This window comes from Thermobia domestica, chromosome 8, assembly GCF_964235325.1.
Source record: "Thermobia domestica chromosome 8, izTheDome1.hap1.1, whole genome shotgun sequence".
Taxonomy (NCBI): Eukaryota; Metazoa; Arthropoda; class Insecta; order Zygentoma; family Lepismatidae; genus Thermobia; species Thermobia domestica.
The window spans coordinates 289,925,050-289,945,247 of record NC_137461.1 but is presented as its reverse complement, the minus strand read 5'-3'; the positions used below and the strand labels follow the sequence as shown (position 1 = coordinate 289,945,247).

Genomic DNA, 20,198 nt, shown 5'->3' with positions numbered 1-20,198 from the left:
TCCGCCATCCAGACAGTCACGAAATGACTCTGATCTCATGCTTCACAATCCTTTCAATGACAATTGTCCTAAGCACTCATTAATAAATGTAGCTACCGGGTTGGTTGCTGATGATAAAACGAATTGTGACAGTGCAAAAGAAGTTGGTGAAAAACTACTACCCTCTATTGCAGGAGGTTCCTTTGGGAAAGTTAAACTACATAAAAACAGCTATGGCAATATCTGCCACGAGCAACACATTGATCATCAGTAGGACAACCCAAAAGCATAAAAAGCATAACAACAATTTACACCAGGCCGGTAGCCAGCCCAAAAATGTAGGAGGGGGAGGCGACCCAACCATATTAAAGTTCTTTTGCAAGCCTACCATGAAAATTTTAGGAGGGTAGTGAAAATTTAGGGGGGACCACCCTAGCCCCCCGTGAATACGGGACTGACCTTGAACATGGATGTGGTTGTCTAAGGGTCCAAAGGAAACTAATTTCAAAAGCATAATAAAGCATAATTTTAGGAAATAAAGCATAAAACACAATTGAAAATATATAGCACAATTCTTGGGAAATTCTATTTTACTGCAAGTTTAACATACTGTTTTAATATATATATATTATATATATTATATATTATATATATTAAAACAGTATATATATTAAAACAGTATATATTTAAATCAATATTTACAATGCAAAATCATTGAGAACATAACAATGCAACAATGAAAAGCTTATTTTTAATTCTGTAAACTTTTCGGTGTAATCCTTTTGATGTACAGAAAAGAAAAAAAGGAAAAGAAAAAAAATTTCCGCCAACAACGAACAGTACACAAGAACTCCACTATATTGTTTTGTGTACCTCTTGAACTTGAGCACTTTTTGGTAGCATCTTTTACTTTCCCTTTCTGTACATACAGGGTGCTTCAAAACAACACCGACAACGTTTAGGAGCTGATCCCTGACACCAGGATAAGACAAAAAGTATAGACCAACTTGGGTGCAGAAATGCTTCCTTTCGGAGTTATAGGCTGCCGAAAACATAAAAAAATGAACTTCAACCCTACAACGGACTGGTTGGGTCTCTCAGACTCATACATACGTAAAAGTGCTGCATTTCTGAAGAATTTTTCACCTAAAATTAAGTCCTCTATACCTCTCAAGCGATGTCATTAGATGTCAGTAGTATGCACATGTCATTTCAGTTGTCATTAGCTGTGTACAGTAAAGGATTAAAATTGCTCTGGGTCCGTGAGACCCAACACGTCCGTTTATGTCAGTCATTTAGAATCAATCTTAGTTACCAGGACAAAAATATATTTGTGGCATATTGGGTAACGTTTCTCGTAAAAAGCTTCATCTAGTTTACCGAATAATTTACACATGTTGTATATCTGTATGTGGATATTGTTTGCAACGTATTTGAGTATTTGGAAATGGTTAAAGTCCTTGTAAATGAAAATGAAATACGAAATGAATTGGAAAGAGAATATAGTGAATTCGATGGGTGATGCAGATTCAGATTTTCAGTTAGAGAGTGAACATAACACGGATAGCGATTTAGAAGATGATTCTGTTGAAGTGTTATCTGATAGTCGTAATATTTTTCTTCTTCGCCTGGACATATGTTGCATGTTGGGGATGGTGAAAATTAAGTCGGTTTTGAGAGCTGTGATTCAGCATCAAAATATGTTGGACGAGATAAACGATCAAAATGGAACAAAATCGTTTTACATATGAATTGTGGAACCAGAAGTCACAACATTGTCACTCATTTGCATGCATACGTCGTTTTGAAAGAAAACAAAGCACTGGATCCTGAGTAACTCACACGTAAATTCATCAAAGAACTTGCTTTGCTTCAAACCTCAAATGGCGACAAGGGCTCAACATGAAAGATTGCCAATGCATATTAGGGAATTGGCCGGAAGCATTAGTGATGCATGTGTTATAAGACACACAAGTGAAACTTATGATCCCAAAAAAATGGGACAGCAAAACCAAATATGTTTGCAAATATTGCAAAGTATAGGTATGTCTGAAACACACACAAATAGTATGTGGAAAATGTGTTGAACTTAAAAACTAAAACACAGGGTACAGTATAAATTTAAGTTAAAACATTCTGAAATTCAATAGGTTAAAAATTCCTGTATACTTTTCAGAATTTTCTAAATATTTTTAATGATGGGAAACATTACGTCACATACCTAATTTTTTGTAAATTTACTATATAAACAATAACTCTCAGCTTAAAATTACTTTATGTGCCATTTTGGGAAAAAGAAAAGTACAATGTACAGTTTGGTTCAATAAATAAATAAATAAATAAATTTAACTGTGGATGTTTGTTTAAATAAGATTTCTGGGTTCCGTAGACCCAACCCATCCGTTCATGTAACCTTTTTTCACCCGTCCGTTCTAGGGTTAAAAGTCCATAGCTCCGAAACTATGGGACCTACCATAATCGGGTCAAGACTTCACTTAGGAACTAGTATGTGTCCTATCCAAATATCCAAGTTTTCAGAATCCTGCGATTCTTCCGTAACAATTTTTATAGAGGTAGTTGGTGAGTACTTCAGATTATATACTCATAGCCAAACTTTCTCTATAAAAATTGTTGCGTGATACCTTAGGATTCTGAAACATTGAAATTTGGATAGGTCACATACTAGTTCTTAAGTAAAGTCTTGACCCGACCGCAAAAGGTCTCCTAGTTTTGCTACTATGGACCTTTAAAATTCATTTTTTTTTCATATTTTCGGCAGCCTATAAATCCGAAAGGAAGCATTTGCGCACCCAGGTTAATCTATACTTTTTGTCTTATCTTGGTGTCAGCAATCACTTCCCAAACGTTGTCGATGTTGTTTTGAAACACCCTGTATGCACCTCTAAGGTGCACACAAGTAATAGAAAAAACTGACTGGAGTAAAGTATATCTCTTTACAGTGCATTAAGCAGAAAGTTCGTTAAATATGAAAAAAACTGGTTGCATAAAATATTAATACATAGATCAAGATATTTAGAATATTTAATATATACTAAATATTATACATTATACACGATTAATGATAACAATGATTAAAATTAACAATAAAGCATAATAGAGCATAATTTGGAAAAAGTAAAGCATAATTAAACAAAAAAAAGCATAATATGAGCTCAGTGACGACGCCAGCTTTAAGTTCTTAGGGGGGCAAAGGAGGGGCAGATATATTTTCCGGGGGCGGCTATTTGCCATACCAAAAATGACATATTTATTACGTTTGACTTATTTTACATTACATTGTGTAATTTCGTTGCTGTTTTCATATTAGACCGAATATGATTATCAATTAAACTTATTTCAAGTACAATTTGTAACTAACAAATAAGTAACGTCTGCAAATGAAATATTTTTCAATGAAACTTTTGAAGCCTAAACATAAATTGAATTACTTTCGCGTGTGCTACAAGTAATACATTCGTCTAGTACTATATGCTACGTCTCTCTCTCTTTATATATATATATATATATATATATATATATATATATATATAGATATAGATATAGATAGATAGATAGATAGATAGATAGATAGATAGATAGATAGATAGATAGATAGATAGATAGATGGAGAGAGAGAGAGAGAGAGAGAGAGAGAATTTACGAGGAGCTGCTGAAAATGTCGTAGTCCAATCCAAAAGGGTTGTAGGTACTAGGTAGAAAAATGAAACCGTAGTTTAGAAAAACATATCTCTGTATGTACAAATACAAATTTTCATATAAATTATGAAATTCTTATTGTTTCTCAGCCCTCTGAAGTGATTATGTGTGCCCAAACAGCAAAATTTCACGAACATCCAGATCCTAACTGTTATAACATTTTTGTTCCACCAAGGAAAATCACCGAAGTAAATTAATTAGGAAATCAGTGAAACACCACGGGACTCTCCTCTGTTATATACAATGGTAAAGGAGTAAGTGATTTAGTATAAACGTGGCGATTTCTCAACAAATTATGCTTTACATTCAGGATGATTAAAAGCAATGACTCTTCCCGAAATCATGGATGCAATTTGTGACAGTATTCTTGAAAATTACAGCATTTCAGCCAGTGGTAGATATAACCCGGGGTCGGAGGGCCTAGACCACTCAAGTTTTTCAGTGACAAAAATAATTTAAGCTGTTATTTATATAGTTTTTAAAGTGTATGGTAAACTCACGATATACTTATTATAGTCTGAGGTCTGGCTACACCCCTCTTTCTCAGTTTTTAACTTCTCAGCAAAACTTGTGTCAGAGATTCTGGGCATTTCTTTGGAACTCGTCGGTGGCATAATTCAGAATGGTTTCTATATGCGCAAGTTCTCGGCATAATGGGTTCCCAAAAAATCTGTCAGGAGAATAAAAGAGTGACGGCATTAAGAGAAGTCTTCTTCCAATTTGACTGTAATGCTGATCAATTTCGCTCACGAATAGTAACATGGACGAAATATGGTTGTGTCACTATGATCCTGAAACGAAACAACAGTCAGTGGAGAAGTAGCACTCATTTCTCCCTCGCTCCAAGAAGTTCAAGACACAGAAATAGGTTGAGAAACTGTTTGCAATATTCTTCTGGGATATGTATGGAGTCGTACTCATAGACTACCTCCGCAACGGTCAGATATTTAATCCAGAATCTCTACATTACTTACAAAACTGAAAGAAAAATTCAAAGTTCAACGTCGCAGAAAATGAAACGAAAGGAATTCTGTTCCTTCAGGAGAATACACCTGTCCATCAAGCCCCTGCGAACACAACTGACATTGCATAATCTAGGATTTCAATGTCTAGATCATCATTCTTATTCCGCAGATTTAGCTCCGTCTAACTATTAAGTGTACTTATTTCCCAAACTTAAATAACACTTGAAAGGACGCCATTTTAGATCTGATAGGGATAGTGCTACGAACAGTGGTGCAAGGAAATCTTCAGATTTTTAAGCTTTTCTGCAAAAACTGGAGCACTGCACAAGGTAGTATATTGACTCTCGGGGGAAGTGTAGAAGAAGTAAAACTTCACCATTCCACGTGACTCCTTCTGGGTTGGGCTACGAATTTTTCAGCAGTTCCTAGTCAATATGGTAGACGTGACGTCAGTACTTTGAAACAAAATAAGTAAGGGAGCACTAAAGTAAACCAATTACTAACGAAAGATCAGCACTCTGACAATACGTTTTATTGGGAATCAATTTTGTTCCATAAATTTATTATTATCATTTGCAGGAAGGGAAAATACAACTCTTTTTATCTCCTTCAAAAAATTAAGCCCTAGTAGTTGCAAACTAAGCTGTTATAAGCACATCCTCTGAATATTGGAAGCCGAGAATAATGTTTCAGAAAAAAGAGTATAGAACCTTTAAATAAAACAAAATATGAAACTGAAAACTTCAAACCTGGATAAATACAAACAAGTTACGTAACTGGTTTTACCTCTCTTTTGTTTCCAATCGAAGTTGATCCAATGAGGAGAAAACAAGTCGACCAAATCTACAATTATTCGTTAGGCACAATAATTAAAAATCATAAGAAAGAAGTATAACTAAAATTTACCTCAAAAGGCGCTAAATTAGAAAGCAGAAATATGCGTGCATACCTAGACACTCAAAGAAGGAAGCTTGAGGACTAATCTGCCACATAGTAAATGAATGGAAAGTAGACTACAATTTGACAATGAGATTGATTATGATACTGATAAAATACTACATGTAGAATGTTTAAGGATTGTAGGAGTGTGGGGGGGGGCAGTCTAGGTGTCAGTCAGGGGGGCAGAAGTAGCTACTAGGGGGGCGCTCGCCCCCCTTGCTCCCCCTCTGACGTCGTCACTGTATGAGCTGCTCTAATGATCAGGAGGAATGAAAGTGTAGTATTGCAATCCTTTACAGTTGTTTATCAGGATTGTGCTGTGCTCAACTCAAATGAAAATTTACGAGATTATCTCAAGTATGAACTAGCTTGTCAACTTCTTTGATGATGTTTCCTTGAGGAAGACGGCATAATCAGCTTTAGCAGCTATCATTGAATCAGTTCAGCCATGTGTTAAGGCACAATCAACCTACTCGTCCATTGTAGATGGAGGATTCCTTTTGCACGCATTAGCTTGCGATGAATCTGACACCTACAGATGTACAGATTTGTGCAGAGAGGTTCTCTCCATGTAAGGCAGTAGTTTTTGATGGATATACCTGCATTTTATCAACTAAAAAGGTGGAAAGGCAAAGAAGGATGATGTCAAAAATGTCTGCAACTATTGCCTTTGACGAAAACAGGGTGGCAACAACAAAACAAGCTTTTTTTTTTTTTTTTTTGCGAAATTTCGAGAACAAATCAAGAATAATTGAAATGATGATGGGCTATTTCTAATCTGAAGAAATAACTTGTTATGCAAGCAGATACACTAACTGCTCAACTCCAATAAATGCAAGTCAGACCAGTGCCAGATCAGCTCAGGGGCGGATCCAGGACCGACTTCTGGGGGGGCGGTGGGTTGTTATACTGATACTTTTAAGGGCTCCAAACTTTGGGATGGGTTTTATTTATATATATAAAATAAGAAAGTTTCCTCTTCTGGGGGGGCGATCGCCCCCCAGGATCCGCCCCTGGATTAGCTGCAGTAATAGGTACTGATACAGATCTGCTTATTACAGTTCTGATAGACTGAAATAGTGTGACGTCACATCCTTTTCGTTGCCATGGTGATCGCCATTTTATTTTCTAAACTACAAGTAGCTTAAATACCTAAAGAACCTGAATGCAAAACGAAAATAATGATGAAATATTTCTGAATTGCGGACAATATGTTTATTTTTAAATATTTCTAATCAATGAAACTAAAAAAAGATATAGAAAAATAAAGAGAAACAAATGTACTTATCTTGTTCATAATCAGATACTAACCTTAAATAATTCTTGAAAAATTTTGATTCATTAATGTAACTTTCATAACATTACATACGTGGACACGATTAATGTTTAATACTTGTTAAGAATATAAGCTGAACCATTCATAATTGGATGTTTTCTTATTGTACTGTTTCTATTTTTTTTTTTTTAAAAAAAAAGGGGGAAAAAAGTTGATAGAGAATATAAGAAAAGATCTGACCTACGATCCACTGATGGTCCGGATTGAAAATGTCCAGTCTTTGTTTTTATTATTATTATTATTATTATTATTAATAATAATAATAATAATAATAATAATATTGTAGGCACTAATATTGTGGACTCCCATTATGAAGACTGGATATAAGAAAAGTAAATGTCCCAATAGAATGAACATTGTTCTAAAAGATACTTTTTCTTTTTAAAAAAATCGTGTACTTTTACACTTTTCCTTGCGCCGACAGTTTGTCAATCTGCAGTTAGAGAGTTTATATTGTGTATAAGTGCTTCTTAAGATGAATTACACGATAATGGCGTTTATATTAATTATTAGATTTCTACCTTATCACTTCGAGATGTGACGCTTTTAGAAGTAAGTTCCTTAGATGTTAGTCTTTCTTTATGATTTTCCTTGATTTTATTCGTAGTTTCCTAAACGCATTTCAATTTTCTAAATCTGTACCCTTTCTCACCAATTTTATTAGTCGTTAAAATATTTTAAAATTGTAAATAAATTTACAGCCGATGTCCTTGTTTGTACTAGACTTTTAAATACACCATTCGCTTCACGCGTTTGTATAGAAAAAAACATGGCGATCACCATGGTAACAGCGAGGAAATGACGACATCACTATTCCAGTCTATTGCACGAGGTATCTCAGGAGCATCACTGTACTTTTTACGACCCCAATCAACTAACTACGATGAAAAATGCAACGACATAACCAAAACACAAAAAGCTCTTGGGTCGATGAAGGACGTCTTTCTCTTCCTGCACACAGCCACTGGATGTGACACTACGTCCGCAGTATACAGAAAAGGGAAATTTACAGCTCTCAGGTTGATAAAGCAAAATGACGAACTGTTCTTTGATTTCACAGTTCAACATTCATCAATTTGATCACCAAAAGGTAACTGAAATTGGAGAAACATTTGTGAAACATATTTTTGGAGAAAAACAAATTAATTCTCTGGATGGCCTGCAATACATCCGGTTCAATAAGGAAGAAACCAAAACTCTTTCTTCCAAATTTAACTTGGCAACTTTTCCACCAACAAGTGCAACAGCTTCAAAACATTTACTTCCGATTTATCTTCAAGTCCAGGAGTGATAGGGAACAACCTGCATCCTAGTGAATGGGGATAGTTCATGAAGAAGATAGATTAAACCGATTGAACCCAGTGCCTTCAACGCTTCCTGTAACTTCCGAAGAACTTTCAGAACTAATAGCTTTTGACTGCCAAATAACAGCAAGAAGGGACTGTGACGAAACATGCCGATGCAAAAAGGCAGACACGCAGTGTTTCAAGTTTTTTACCTCTTGCTTAGGAGAGATCTATAAAAATTCAGCCCCTTCGTCTTACGGTTTCAATGGTGATGATGTTCATTGACTAGCCAATATTTTTGGTGTATAAACTGTAAAAATTCTGTACAAGAAACATTTTTCTGAAAAATAAACACACTGCTGAACAAGACTGCACTTATTTAATATAAAAACACATTTACACGTGACGTTTCGATCTTCTAGCCAAGATCCTCATCAGACGTACACTGAGTGATACAAGTCAAGTCAAGTCAAGTCAAGTACTGTCATTTTCCTTTTCTATTGAGAAGGAAGGATATCTAGCTTTAAGCTACTTTATCAAAGGTAGTGTTGTTTTTATGTGTGTGGTTTAACAAGTCTGCTTGTAATGGCATAGTGGATTTTTTTTTTTTTTTTTTTTTTTTTTTGTGTTTAGGGATTAGGTGTGTTTGGGTAGGTTTAATTGGGAAGGAGGCAATATACCAATTCTTCTGCTCTTCTGTGTACATCGTGAAGGTGTTGTCTCGCCGCATCCACGGAGTCCGCACCAATCCAAGATCCAACACTGAGTCAAAAACTTGTTGAGATGTTGATTATGTTGTGTTTTTATTCATTTATGCGATCGAAATAATAATTAGTTAATGCTTGAAGTATTGTTTTTGGGTCTGGGTGATATTGCTGATCTTCAGCCATGTAATGTTTTTGATAAAATTCCTTTTGTCTTAGTTTTTCAATGTATTTGAAATTTAAGTTGTTTATTATAATTTCTATTGGTAGTAATTCTGCTTGTTCATAAATATTGTCTATATTTCCTTCTATTTGCAATATTCGTCTGAGCCAAAAACGTTCGGTTTTTGCCACCTCAGCTATATTGTCTCTATTATAAATAGGGTGTCCATAGAGTAATATTGTTCTGATTAGTAATTTGTATATGTGGCTTTTAGCTTTTGGTGTTAAAGCTGTTTGGTTAATTGTATGTTTTAGTTTAAACATGATTAGAAGTGCTCTTTTTTTGGCTATTGCTATGTGATTTCTGAGATTCAATCGATTGTCAAACGTGACCCCCAAATATTTTGCATTTTTTGTTGGAAAAACATGAGTGTTGTCTATGATAATCGATTTTTGGCGGTCCTTCCTGATGCCTTTTCCATTTGGATAACATAACAATATCTGGGTTTTTTGTGGGTTAAGTTTTAAAAACCATCGGTTGCACCAGATTTGAAATTGTTTGGTTTGACGCTTCAGTCGATTTAATATGAGGGTGGTGTTGTTAGCATATGTCCAATATCGTCGACAGCGTCACAAACTGTCGTATCTCAGTTTTCTAAACTTTTCAGGAGAGCGATTTTTAGGTTTTCACACAACTTTGAACAGCCATAACTCAAAATCTATTTTACCGAAAGGAGAGAAAATCTACCAAGTTATAACTTAAATCATAAGAAATCAGCGTAGAAAGTTTTATAGAATTTGCCTGTAAAAGCTTGTGGAAAATTTGGCGGGAAAAAGATACGACAGTTTGTGACGATGGTAATCCTCTCTTGTATGAAAGATACGACTCATAATTTTTATACTGAGAACTACATTAATAGATGAACAATCGGAATATATTGCACTTTTATTGAAAAACTTCGTGTTTATTACACAAAATAATTTAACAAATGCTTCCTGAGATTCTTGAGGGTAAAACGAAATTCCTGAGAACACACAAGAAACACAATATTAAGAGCATACTAACCATAACATAAAATAATGCTATCAAGTTGTCATTGCCAGAATATAAAATCTTGCAAAGTAATTTGCAAATTGCATGCTTTGATATTGCACTTGAGAAGGATGGCTAATGTGGTAAGTTTCTGTAAAATTGAAAATGTTCAGGGTTTCGAATGATTGGATTTGGGCTCGGACATAATGATAACGAGTCCTCGTAGGCGTGAGAGATCCGGGTTCGATTCCCGGCGGGAGCTCATGTGGTTGGAATTCCACGTTAATCAGTAGGTCCACGTCTCATATAGCCTCGCTGCTGAAAGGGAGGTTCAAAGTCAATCAATCAAAACGAGTTTTCGTACTTCTCTGGAGCGATAATTTTTGACAAGTCTTCAAAGTAGGAACTTCTATCTGGTGGATTCAATCTGCGTTTTTTTTCAGGGAAATAGTTATGGAAGTGTCCTTAAAATGACTTGTCTTAAACTGAATGCAGTTTGGATAGTCTTTGTTCACTTTCACTTCGCGTATTTCCGTCCAATTGATTGGATCTCCATTTTCGTCACGTATAACTGACAGAATACGAAGACATTGGGACAGAGATCTAGTCTCATGCATCGCTTCTGCGAACACAATGAACGGTATATGGGTTATTTTTCCTTGCCAGTTTAACAATCGGTTCAAGTTGCGAGGGTACAAAATTACTGCCACAGTGCTTAATAGATGTGCTTATAGCACTGTGGACTGAATCTTCCTCATTTTGTCCATGCCTAAATTCAAAGAATTGGAGAGAAATTTCTCTAATGTTCTTACGTGTTTGCACCGCATACCCCACATAGCAACCAACCTGAACTCCTACTAAGTCCATCCTGTATTTCTCTAACTCATTCGTTACGGATTTTAACGCGCCTGCCCTATAAAGACTTCTAATATTCCATGTTCCAAATCTCATGACTATTTTCTTTGGCTGATGTCGTGCCAAGTTATCAGTCTTGTTCCGAGGTTTCTGTGATTGTTTTTGAAAAAGTGTCTTTTCTTCTATTACAGGATGAGTTTGTTAGACTCACCCAAACCCCCAAGCTGGAGGGCCACTCCTTGTATGCTCGCAACTGCTTATTCAGTATCTTCGCAGCTAACCTCTATATCTAAAGGCCTTCTCATCGATCCGCAACCTGGGGCCGCGGTGGCTCAGTGGTAGAGCGTTCACCTCTGTTTCATGGGTTCGCGGGTTCCAACCCTGCTCCCGCCAAGTGAACTTTATGGTGGACAAACAGCATGTGCGTGGGTTTCCTCGGGGTTCTCCCGTTTCCTCCCACTTTCGTCATTCCATCATTTCATTCATTTCTCATAATCACCGTCTCCTTTAGCCTAACCGGCATAACCGTGGGACGTAAAACTAAAAAATGTCATGTCATGTCGTTCCGCAACCTAAGGACGCTCCATGCCGTGTAAATATATATGTATACAGCCCCGCATTGATCAAGTATAACATTCTAGCTTATAAGTTTATTTGCTTTGGCTGTTCCGAGCTTAAGATATGAGTAAAAATACATTAGGAACAAATGATACAGAAACTAAGTCTACCTGATGGAGAACAATAAGAAATGATATAAAAAGCAATGAGGTTTTCAGTACGGGACTGTATAGGGTCTACCTATTTTTGGGTCACTTCGTATATATAAACAAATTGCTTTGAATATAGTCGTATCTGTCCAGTTGCGAAAGATCTGTTGCTCACAAACTGTCGTAACTCAAGATACGACTGTTTGTGAAAATGGTTTATATGCTTCATCTTAAGATACGACACAGTGACGTCATCACCACCGTCAAAACAAGGCACATTACAGATGTGTCGTTTTGGGAAATTGTAGAAGTCAGTGTATGCATCTACATAGTAAAATATCTCAATTTTCGATTTTTTTGAGATACGACACTTTGTGACGCTGTCGACGATATGCCGTATCATCAGCGAAAAGTGCTAGATTGCACGTGTTGTTGTTTAAAAGTGGTGTATCATTAACATATAATATATATAATAGAGGTGCAATAGATGTGCCTTGTGGGACACCTCGATTTAGATTGATTATTTCTGATAGTTGACCTTTCATCTTGATTCGTGTCTGACGCTGTTGAAGGAAATTCCATATCCAACGAATTATTGTTGTAGGTAGGTTGAGTTGCAGTAATTTTGTTAGTAGGCCGTCGTGCCAGACACAATCGAATGCTGAACTAAGATCGAGGAATATTGCTCCTGCCTTAAGTGTCTTCTTAATAGCTTTCTCCAAGTGATTATGAAGGCGTAATATTTGGTCTGTACAACTGTGCTGTGGACGAAATCCAGCTTGATTAGGAGTGATTTGTTGAGTAGTTTGGAAATATCTATGTAGTCGATCAACCAATATTTTTTCTAATAGTTTAGACATAATGGAAGTGAGAGTTATAGGACGGTAATTTGTAGATAGAGAATGATTTTTCCCATGTTTAGGAAGTAGAATGGTGTAAGATTGTTTCCAAGATTCAGGTATAAAGCCTGTACTAATGCTGTAGGTGAATATTTGTGCTATGGCTTTTAGTAGAGAATCTGGAGCGTTTTTTATACATATGTTGGGAAGTTCATCCGGTCCGGGTGCTGTATTCTTCTTCTTTTTGGCAGCTTCTTTAATTTCTATTGGCAATATGTCTTGGAGAAGTAGTTGTACATTTCCAAGGTGTTCATCGGCCATATCTTGAGTTCGAATATCTTGCTTGTGCTGGAGAAATGGTTTCATTTTGTTAGCTAGATTTTGGATGGCTTTTTGTTTCCGATTTGTAGTGGGTGGTTGATTGAAGTGATGTTGTAATTTCTGTTGAAAGAATGCTAATTTTTGTTCTATGGTGAGCAAATTTTGTCCATCAATGTTTGTTGGTATATCCTTACTGTTAGTTTGTTTGTATTTGGGTCTTAATTCTTTCCAAAATTTTGGAGATTTTTGCATATATAGATTTTTTAGATTCTCACATTTGGTGATTAGTTTCTGTTCTCTGAAACGAGTAATATCTTGTCTGATTTCATGATTGAGTTTGTTTATAGTCCGTTTAGTATCTTGGTTTGGATTTTTCCTGTATAGTCTATATAAAAATTTTTTATGGTTGATTTTGTCAAGAAGGTGTCGAGGAATTCGTTCTTCATATGGATTGATAGTTTTTATAGGGACATGTTTTTCCAGGGCATCTTTTATGATGTGAGTGATTCTGTCATAGGCTTGTGATATTGAATCCTCATTGTTCTGTATTTCAATATCAGATAATAGTCGAGTGATATCTTCCTTGTATCCTTCCCAATTTGTCTTCTGATAATCTTTAATAGTAATATTATGTTGAGATGACATTAATGTATTGTTAAGTGGTATTTCTATTGCTCCATGATCTGAGGGAAGGTCATATTTGGTGAACGCTTCTTGTATGATTGGAAGTAATTTACTTGTAATCAGAATCTTATCAGGGTTAGTGTCCTGTTCGTTTGCTTTTTGGGCACGTCTTGTAGGTTTGTCCTGTTTTACAAGGAAGAGAGAACTATTAGTAAGGTAAGTCAGTAGGATTTTCCCATTTTTGTTTGTAATTGGATCTCCAAATAGTTGATTTTGAGCATTTAGATCTGCTAATATAATTGAATACTGGAATCTGGAGAAGTGTGTCAATAAAGGTAAACTTTGAGATAGGTCTTCATTAGGTTGGTTGTAGAGAGTAACCAACATGATCGGAATGTGGAGCTGTAGTGTGATAGCCAATGGGGTAGTTTTCTCGTCTTGTAGCCGTTTGGGAATGTTGTAGATGGAAAAGGAGACTTCTTTCCTTATTAGAATAGCAGTACCTCCAGATGGCGACTTTCTGTCATGGCGTACAGTCTTATAGTTTGGAAGTTGTAGAGCGTGGATATTGGTTAATTTAGTTTCATTAATGACGATGACGTCAATTTTGTGTTTGGCAGCGTATATAGACAGTTCAAGTGTTTTCCTTCTTATACCTTGAATATTAATGAATAAAATTTTTAAGTTAGTAGATTTGTTGCGCCAGCGATGTGAAGGCTTCTTCGGCGGTTGAGCCATTATGAAGCAGTAGTAGTTTGAGCGATGTGTTCTTTAAGGTGATTTTTCTTGAGGTATCGTATGTATTTCTCTTGTCCTATATGTAGTTCACCATCGGTTGATATTAAGGTGTTAATCCGTTCATTGAAGTATGTTTCAGTGGCTTGTTTAATGGCTCCTTGAACAACCTCAAATTGTAGGGTTTGAGCATCAGAGATGATAGTGATAATGGATGTCATCCATTTGATCATGTTATTTTTAAGATCTTGAATTTTCTGTTTTATAAGATCAATACAATGCTTGTGAACTGATTGATCCTCTTTGGTATGGTTATAATCTTCATCTTCTTTGGTATGGTTATAATCTTCATCTTCATGGTCTTCTTCTTGGTCTTGTTGGGTATGAAAGGCATCTGTGTTTGAAGGCTGCTTTGGAGGTAAATGGTCTTCAAAATGTAAATTTCTTGAAGTATTGGTGTTGTGTGTTGTCCGTCGAAAAATGCGTGTGATATTTGGTGACTCCTGATTTGATTTGTATGGGCGTTTTGGGCATTGGCTGGCCCCTGTACGATGACCCATCTTATGGCATGTCAAGCAGAAATTAGTATTGGCAGTTTTTTGACAGCTTTTGCTTTCATGTTCGGAGCCACATTTATAGCATATGGATTTGTTCTTGCAATGAGGGGTAAGATGCCCATATTGAAAGCATCTATTGCATGGATTAGGTCTTCCTCGACTCTTGGATGGTTCCACTTTAAATCGCTGCATTCCAATTGTGATGCCATTGGTGATGAGATGACTAATTTGATCTGGGTCAAAGGAGAATAGTCTAATCAAAGGAAGTGGTCCATTTTGGTTCTTGATCCGAATAATGTTGGTGAATGAAATCTTGTTTTCTGATAAATCTTGTTTAATATCTTCTACCGTAGTTGTTAGAGGTATTCCCTTGATGACACAAGTGAATACTTTCCGTCTTGGGTTTGTAGGTCTTGATTGTGTGAATGTTTTTTCATCATTGGTCACCCATCTTGCTTTTGGTCCAAAATCTTGTATTTTGAATTTATGCAGGAATCGTGTTTTATCTTCTTTGGTTCTAAAGTTGATTCTCAGTCCATTGGTTCGGGGCATAGCATGTGTGGTGAGAGCGATGTTTGGAAGTCTATTTCTGATCAACTTCTTAAATGTGATGGGATTACATAGATCATCTTTTATTTGATTAATTACTATGGAGTAAATAACAGAATAATCCTCTTGGTTAGGGGTTGGGTGTTGGCGATTTGTGGTATCTTCATTTCGGGGTGTTCTTCTGGTTGGTGTCGGTTGACCTGGAGAAGATCTAGTAACACGGATTCTAGGAGTCTTGTTTGTTGATTGGAGAGAGGGGAAGTTGTCTTCAAATATTCGTTGTTGTCTCTCCTTAATTAAACTCAGATCAAGTGGTGGTGTTCTTCTCGATTCATCATGGTGATCATTTAGAGGTGAACTCTGAGTAGATAAATGTGTAGCCCCATGAGTGGTAGGACGACTACTAACATGATCATCTATTGTAGGTTGATTCATAGTAGGTGGAGTAAGATTCATATCTTCAGGTGGAGTGAGACGTTGTCCAAAATCTCCTTGGTGAGCATCAATGATGAAGTCAGAGTCGTTGGAGTCGTGAGATGCAGGAGAGGTTTCTTCTGGTGATGGTTGATCAGAGTCATCTGTTGTAGTTGATTGTTCGCTACGATTGGGAGACGACGAATAACTTGGTGTATGATCACTCGTAGTTTTCTCAGGAGATGGCTCAGGGAATTTATCATCTAGTACTTTATTGCTTGGTGACTGTAATCCGGGACATTCTTCTATGTTATCTTCTTCAGTTAGTGGACGACGTGATGGTGTGATCTTGCCAATCATAGTCATGTGGGGTTGCTGCATTGTTTCTTGTGCCGATGTCTGAGCAGGACGTGGTGCATGGACTTCAGCTCTGGTAACCATAACATGAAAGGAATCTTCCTGCGAGGATTGTTGTGATGGCGTCGGTTGCTTCTTCTTGATTTCTCTTTGTGTCGACTGTTTCTCTGGTGGCTTGATCTTCCCACTTCTCGTCTGCTTCACCATGGTATATTGGGTTGACTGGGACTAAAAAGGGCCGTAGATAGATATGGAGAACACTGGGACTGAAAAGGGCCGATTGCGGATTGTGCAGGACACTGGGACTAAAAAGGGCCGATGTTAAATATGTAGTAAACTGTGACTAAAAAGGACCGGAAAAGAAATGTGTATGATGTGGTTGAGTATTGTAAGTGTTAGAGTAGGAGCAAGCCTTTAGTTAACACCGCAAGGTAGCCAGGTTGCTGTGTTGTACCGTATGAAAATGTGTAGATGTATATGAAATATTGTCCCTAACTCCACAGTCACGTTGGGATTGATTAAGTCCAATCGTTCCCCGGCTGTCGGCAAAGCCTGTACAATCTAAAGTCCTTACTCTATGCTCAGGAGCTCTAGAGGGCCAGGGAAACGTATGATCTTAACCACTCCGTCCGGTGTGTCACTCGTCAGTACCGTCGGGGAGGGAAGAAATTAATTTAGCTCTGGCCCTAATAAGAGCCGAATTCACCTAGGAATTCTATTCAGTCAATGTCTGGCCTTAAGAAAGGCCGCCGTAGCCAATAGTCTAAGTCAAATTTCACTGATTTCAATAACCCGAATAAGTAATTATATCGATTAGCCCATACGCAAACTAGTTTCCAACAGCTAGTATAACTTGTGTGCTAATAAGTAAGTAAACGCGTGGACGATAGCTTGCTACGATTAATACGTGTGGAACGTGCAAACGATCGAGTCAGTATGATGAGTGATACAAAAAACTACTCAAGTATATATACATAATTCATCTCCCTATCTGCTCTCTCATTGGCCCGTTCAAACAGCCAATCAGAAGCGTGGAAATCTATCTGAACTGACCAGTGGGACAACATAACATTCTACCAGAAAGAAACAACAAAGAGCAAGCAACCATTGAATACATTAATTCATATACATTTTTCTGTATTTATCAATAATATTTCTCCATTCTTTATTAATTCTAATACCTTTGGTCCAATTCATTAAGTTTACATCCCCTTCCTTTTCTATTCACCAGGCCTCTTTCCACTTTCTCGACCACAATCTTTTTCCCCGTTTCAGCACAATAACCTCTTCCCAGTCCCTATTGTGTCAATGCGTTAGGCTATTGAAAGAATAATCTCCAAAATGGTTATGCATGTTGAACTCTTGGCACAAACCATCAGAGATGAATAGTAACAGATGGAAGGAAAGCCTAGGTCAAGGGCGCCGATCCTGGGGAGGCCGAGACCCCCCCATTCTCATGTGGGCCCCCCTATTGTATTTGTGAATATACCATATTTGGCATAATTTGAGTGCAATTTGTCTTAAAATCTTCATATATAAACCTTCTGCATCTGAATGGGTCCCCCCAAATTTACAGAGAAATCGGCGCCCCTGGCCTAGGTGAGAGGCCAGGTTGATTTCCACCCACCAACCACTGGTTATACACTCCTTTGATCCTGCAATATTAAGTGTTCGTTTATTTTTATTCGTTTTGTTGTTCATAAAGATAATGAGCTAAATTTGCAATTCATGAATTTCGATAGACAATCTCTATTGTTTACTTTATATACAGGGTGGACTATTTATTTTTGAAGCATTCTTTAGCTTTAAACTTATAGACAAAAAGGGGCCGCGGTGGCTCAGTGGTAGAGCGTCCTGACGCATGGGGTCCTTGTTTCAATCCCAACTTGCGCCAAATGAACTTTGTGGTAGACAGACACCGTGTGCGTGGGTTTTCTCGGGGTTCTCCCGTTTCATCCCACTTTCTTCATTCCACCATTTCATTCTTTTCTCATAATTACCGTCTCTTTTAGCCTACTGGATAATCATGGGACGTAAAACTGGAAGATTTTTAATAGACAAAAAGTGTTGAAATTTTGTACGAAACAAATATTAAGAGGGAAATCGTTTGACCTTTGCCAAACGATGATCTTTGTCGATATATGCACCGGACAAAATTTTACAGGGTGTCTACTAAAATTCCAAAATAAAATTTCGTGGCCTTTTCTTTATCATAAAATTTTCTGTTTTGAAGAGAGAATTTCGGTGCGAATCAGGCCAAATTTTCATCCATGCGACAGAAACATACATTGCTTGCGATTTGGTAGCGTCTAAACCCGACCATAGACATTTTTGGTGGTGAATTTTGACGTTTTATAGAACAAAATTTTCCAATCTGTACTTACATTTGTACAGTTTTAAAAAATCGTGACCCAAAAGCTAAATTTCGTGATTTTTTCGTGACTTTCATGACCGTTTTCTGGTTTCGTGACTTTTTCGTGACTTTCGTGACCGATAGACACCCTGTTTTAGCACGACTTATGGCTACGCACCTTCAGCATGGCAGAATCAGTCCACCTTTCATAATGCCTCCGTGATGAACTGGACGCTAAACTTTAAATCAACAAAACCAACAAAAATGACAGCATTCACAATCTGTCCTCTTTAGCTTACGAAGGCTGTTCATAGGACATTTCATTTCGTCTCACTCTAAAGCATTATTCTTTGGCTTAACTTATTCGTAGAAAAATAAAGAAAAGTTATGCTTACTTTACACATAGCTTCAGCGTAACTCTTGATAGTCGATACTTTCCGAGCTGAGACTACACCGTAATACTCATGGCAATATTCATAGAAATCCGAATCTCCACCAATGAGCGTCTTCGTTCCTCCCCTTGGCCTCAACTCTTGCCAAATGATTGGAGACGTTTTATGTTTCCAGTGGTATTGGCGACACAGCTTCTCAATCCAGCCCTGTGAATTATTCAACAGGTAAACTAAAAAACTAACAAATTTCTTAACAATAGAAAAACAAATTGTTCGTCATTGACTTTTAGCAGTACTTGATTATAAATACGAAGTGTGTTCAAAAAGAAACAGAACTCTTGAAATAGCGCGTCAACCGGTAGAGGGAATGCGTTGCAGATACTGAGCGCACCTGACGGCAGGCTTGAACAATAAATTACCATTTGCCATATTTCACCATAACTGTTAGTTAGTGAGTTAGAGCCGCACAAACTGTTCGTCGGATTAACCCGTCAACGCCCATTGTCACCTACGCCCACGCCCAACTGCGTTCCTGGAGGTTTTCTGAAAATGGAAGAAACGTTGGGAACAGTGTATTGCCAGTAGAGGGGACTACTTTGAGGGAAACAGTGTTTAAAATGTTATACAATGAGCAATAAAGATGGTATAGCAAAAGTTAGGTTTCTTTTTGAACACGCCTGGTACACACTGCACTTACTTCCCGCAACAAGCTTGTTAAGTGCAAGCCGGAAAATTGGAGTCCAATAACTTGGGACCAAATTTGAAACGTTGGTAGATCTAAATAGGCTTAATACGCACATGAGATATCGTGGTAAATTATTTGGCATTTGAGTTATTTGGCTATCAAACTTGGGGTTTGAACTAAGTCCTTATGTCCTAATCCCAGCTTTAACGGCCAATAACACAGGAACCAGAGTTCTAACCCAGCTTTGATGAACAATAACTCAGGAGCCAAGTCCTAACCCCAGTCTTGATGAGCAATAACTCAGGAGCCAAGTCTTAACCCCAGCTTTGATGGCCAATAACACAGCAACCAGATTTCTAACCCAGCTTTGATGAACAATAACTCAGGAACCAAGTACTAACCCCAGCCTTGATGAACAATAACTCAGGAGCCAAGTCCTAACCCCAGCCTTGATGAACAATAACTCAGGAGCCAAGTCTTAACCCCAGCTTTGATGGCCAATAACACAGGAACCAGAGTTCTAACCCAGCTTTGATAAACAATAACTCAGGAACCAAGTCCTGACCCCAGCCTTGATGAACAATAACTCAGCTCAACTTCCATGGTCAATCGCTCGAAAACTAAAGATCTGCAGCCACACCATAGTATTTAATACTGTGTTTGAATGTGTACAAAGCTCGTCAACTTTA

General features: G+C 37.3%; 2 protein-coding genes across 2 annotated transcripts in view; one reads left to right on the top strand and one right to left on the bottom strand.

The window, feature by feature from the left end:
• The window catches only part of LOC145693703 (opsin-1-like), a 137,182-nt gene that overhangs the window by 48,218 nt on the left and 68,766 nt on the right, over positions 1-20,198 (top strand). The window lies entirely within an intron of this gene.
• The window catches only part of LOC145693702 (putative malate dehydrogenase 1B), a 97,578-nt gene that overhangs the window by 66,974 nt on the left and 10,406 nt on the right, over positions 1-20,198 (bottom strand). The window contains exon 2 of the mRNA XM_081769974.1: positions 18,828-19,031. Within this exon, the coding sequence (XP_081626100.1) occupies positions 18,828-19,031 (204 nt within the window). The remainder of the gene's footprint in view (positions 1-18,827; positions 19,032-20,198) is intronic.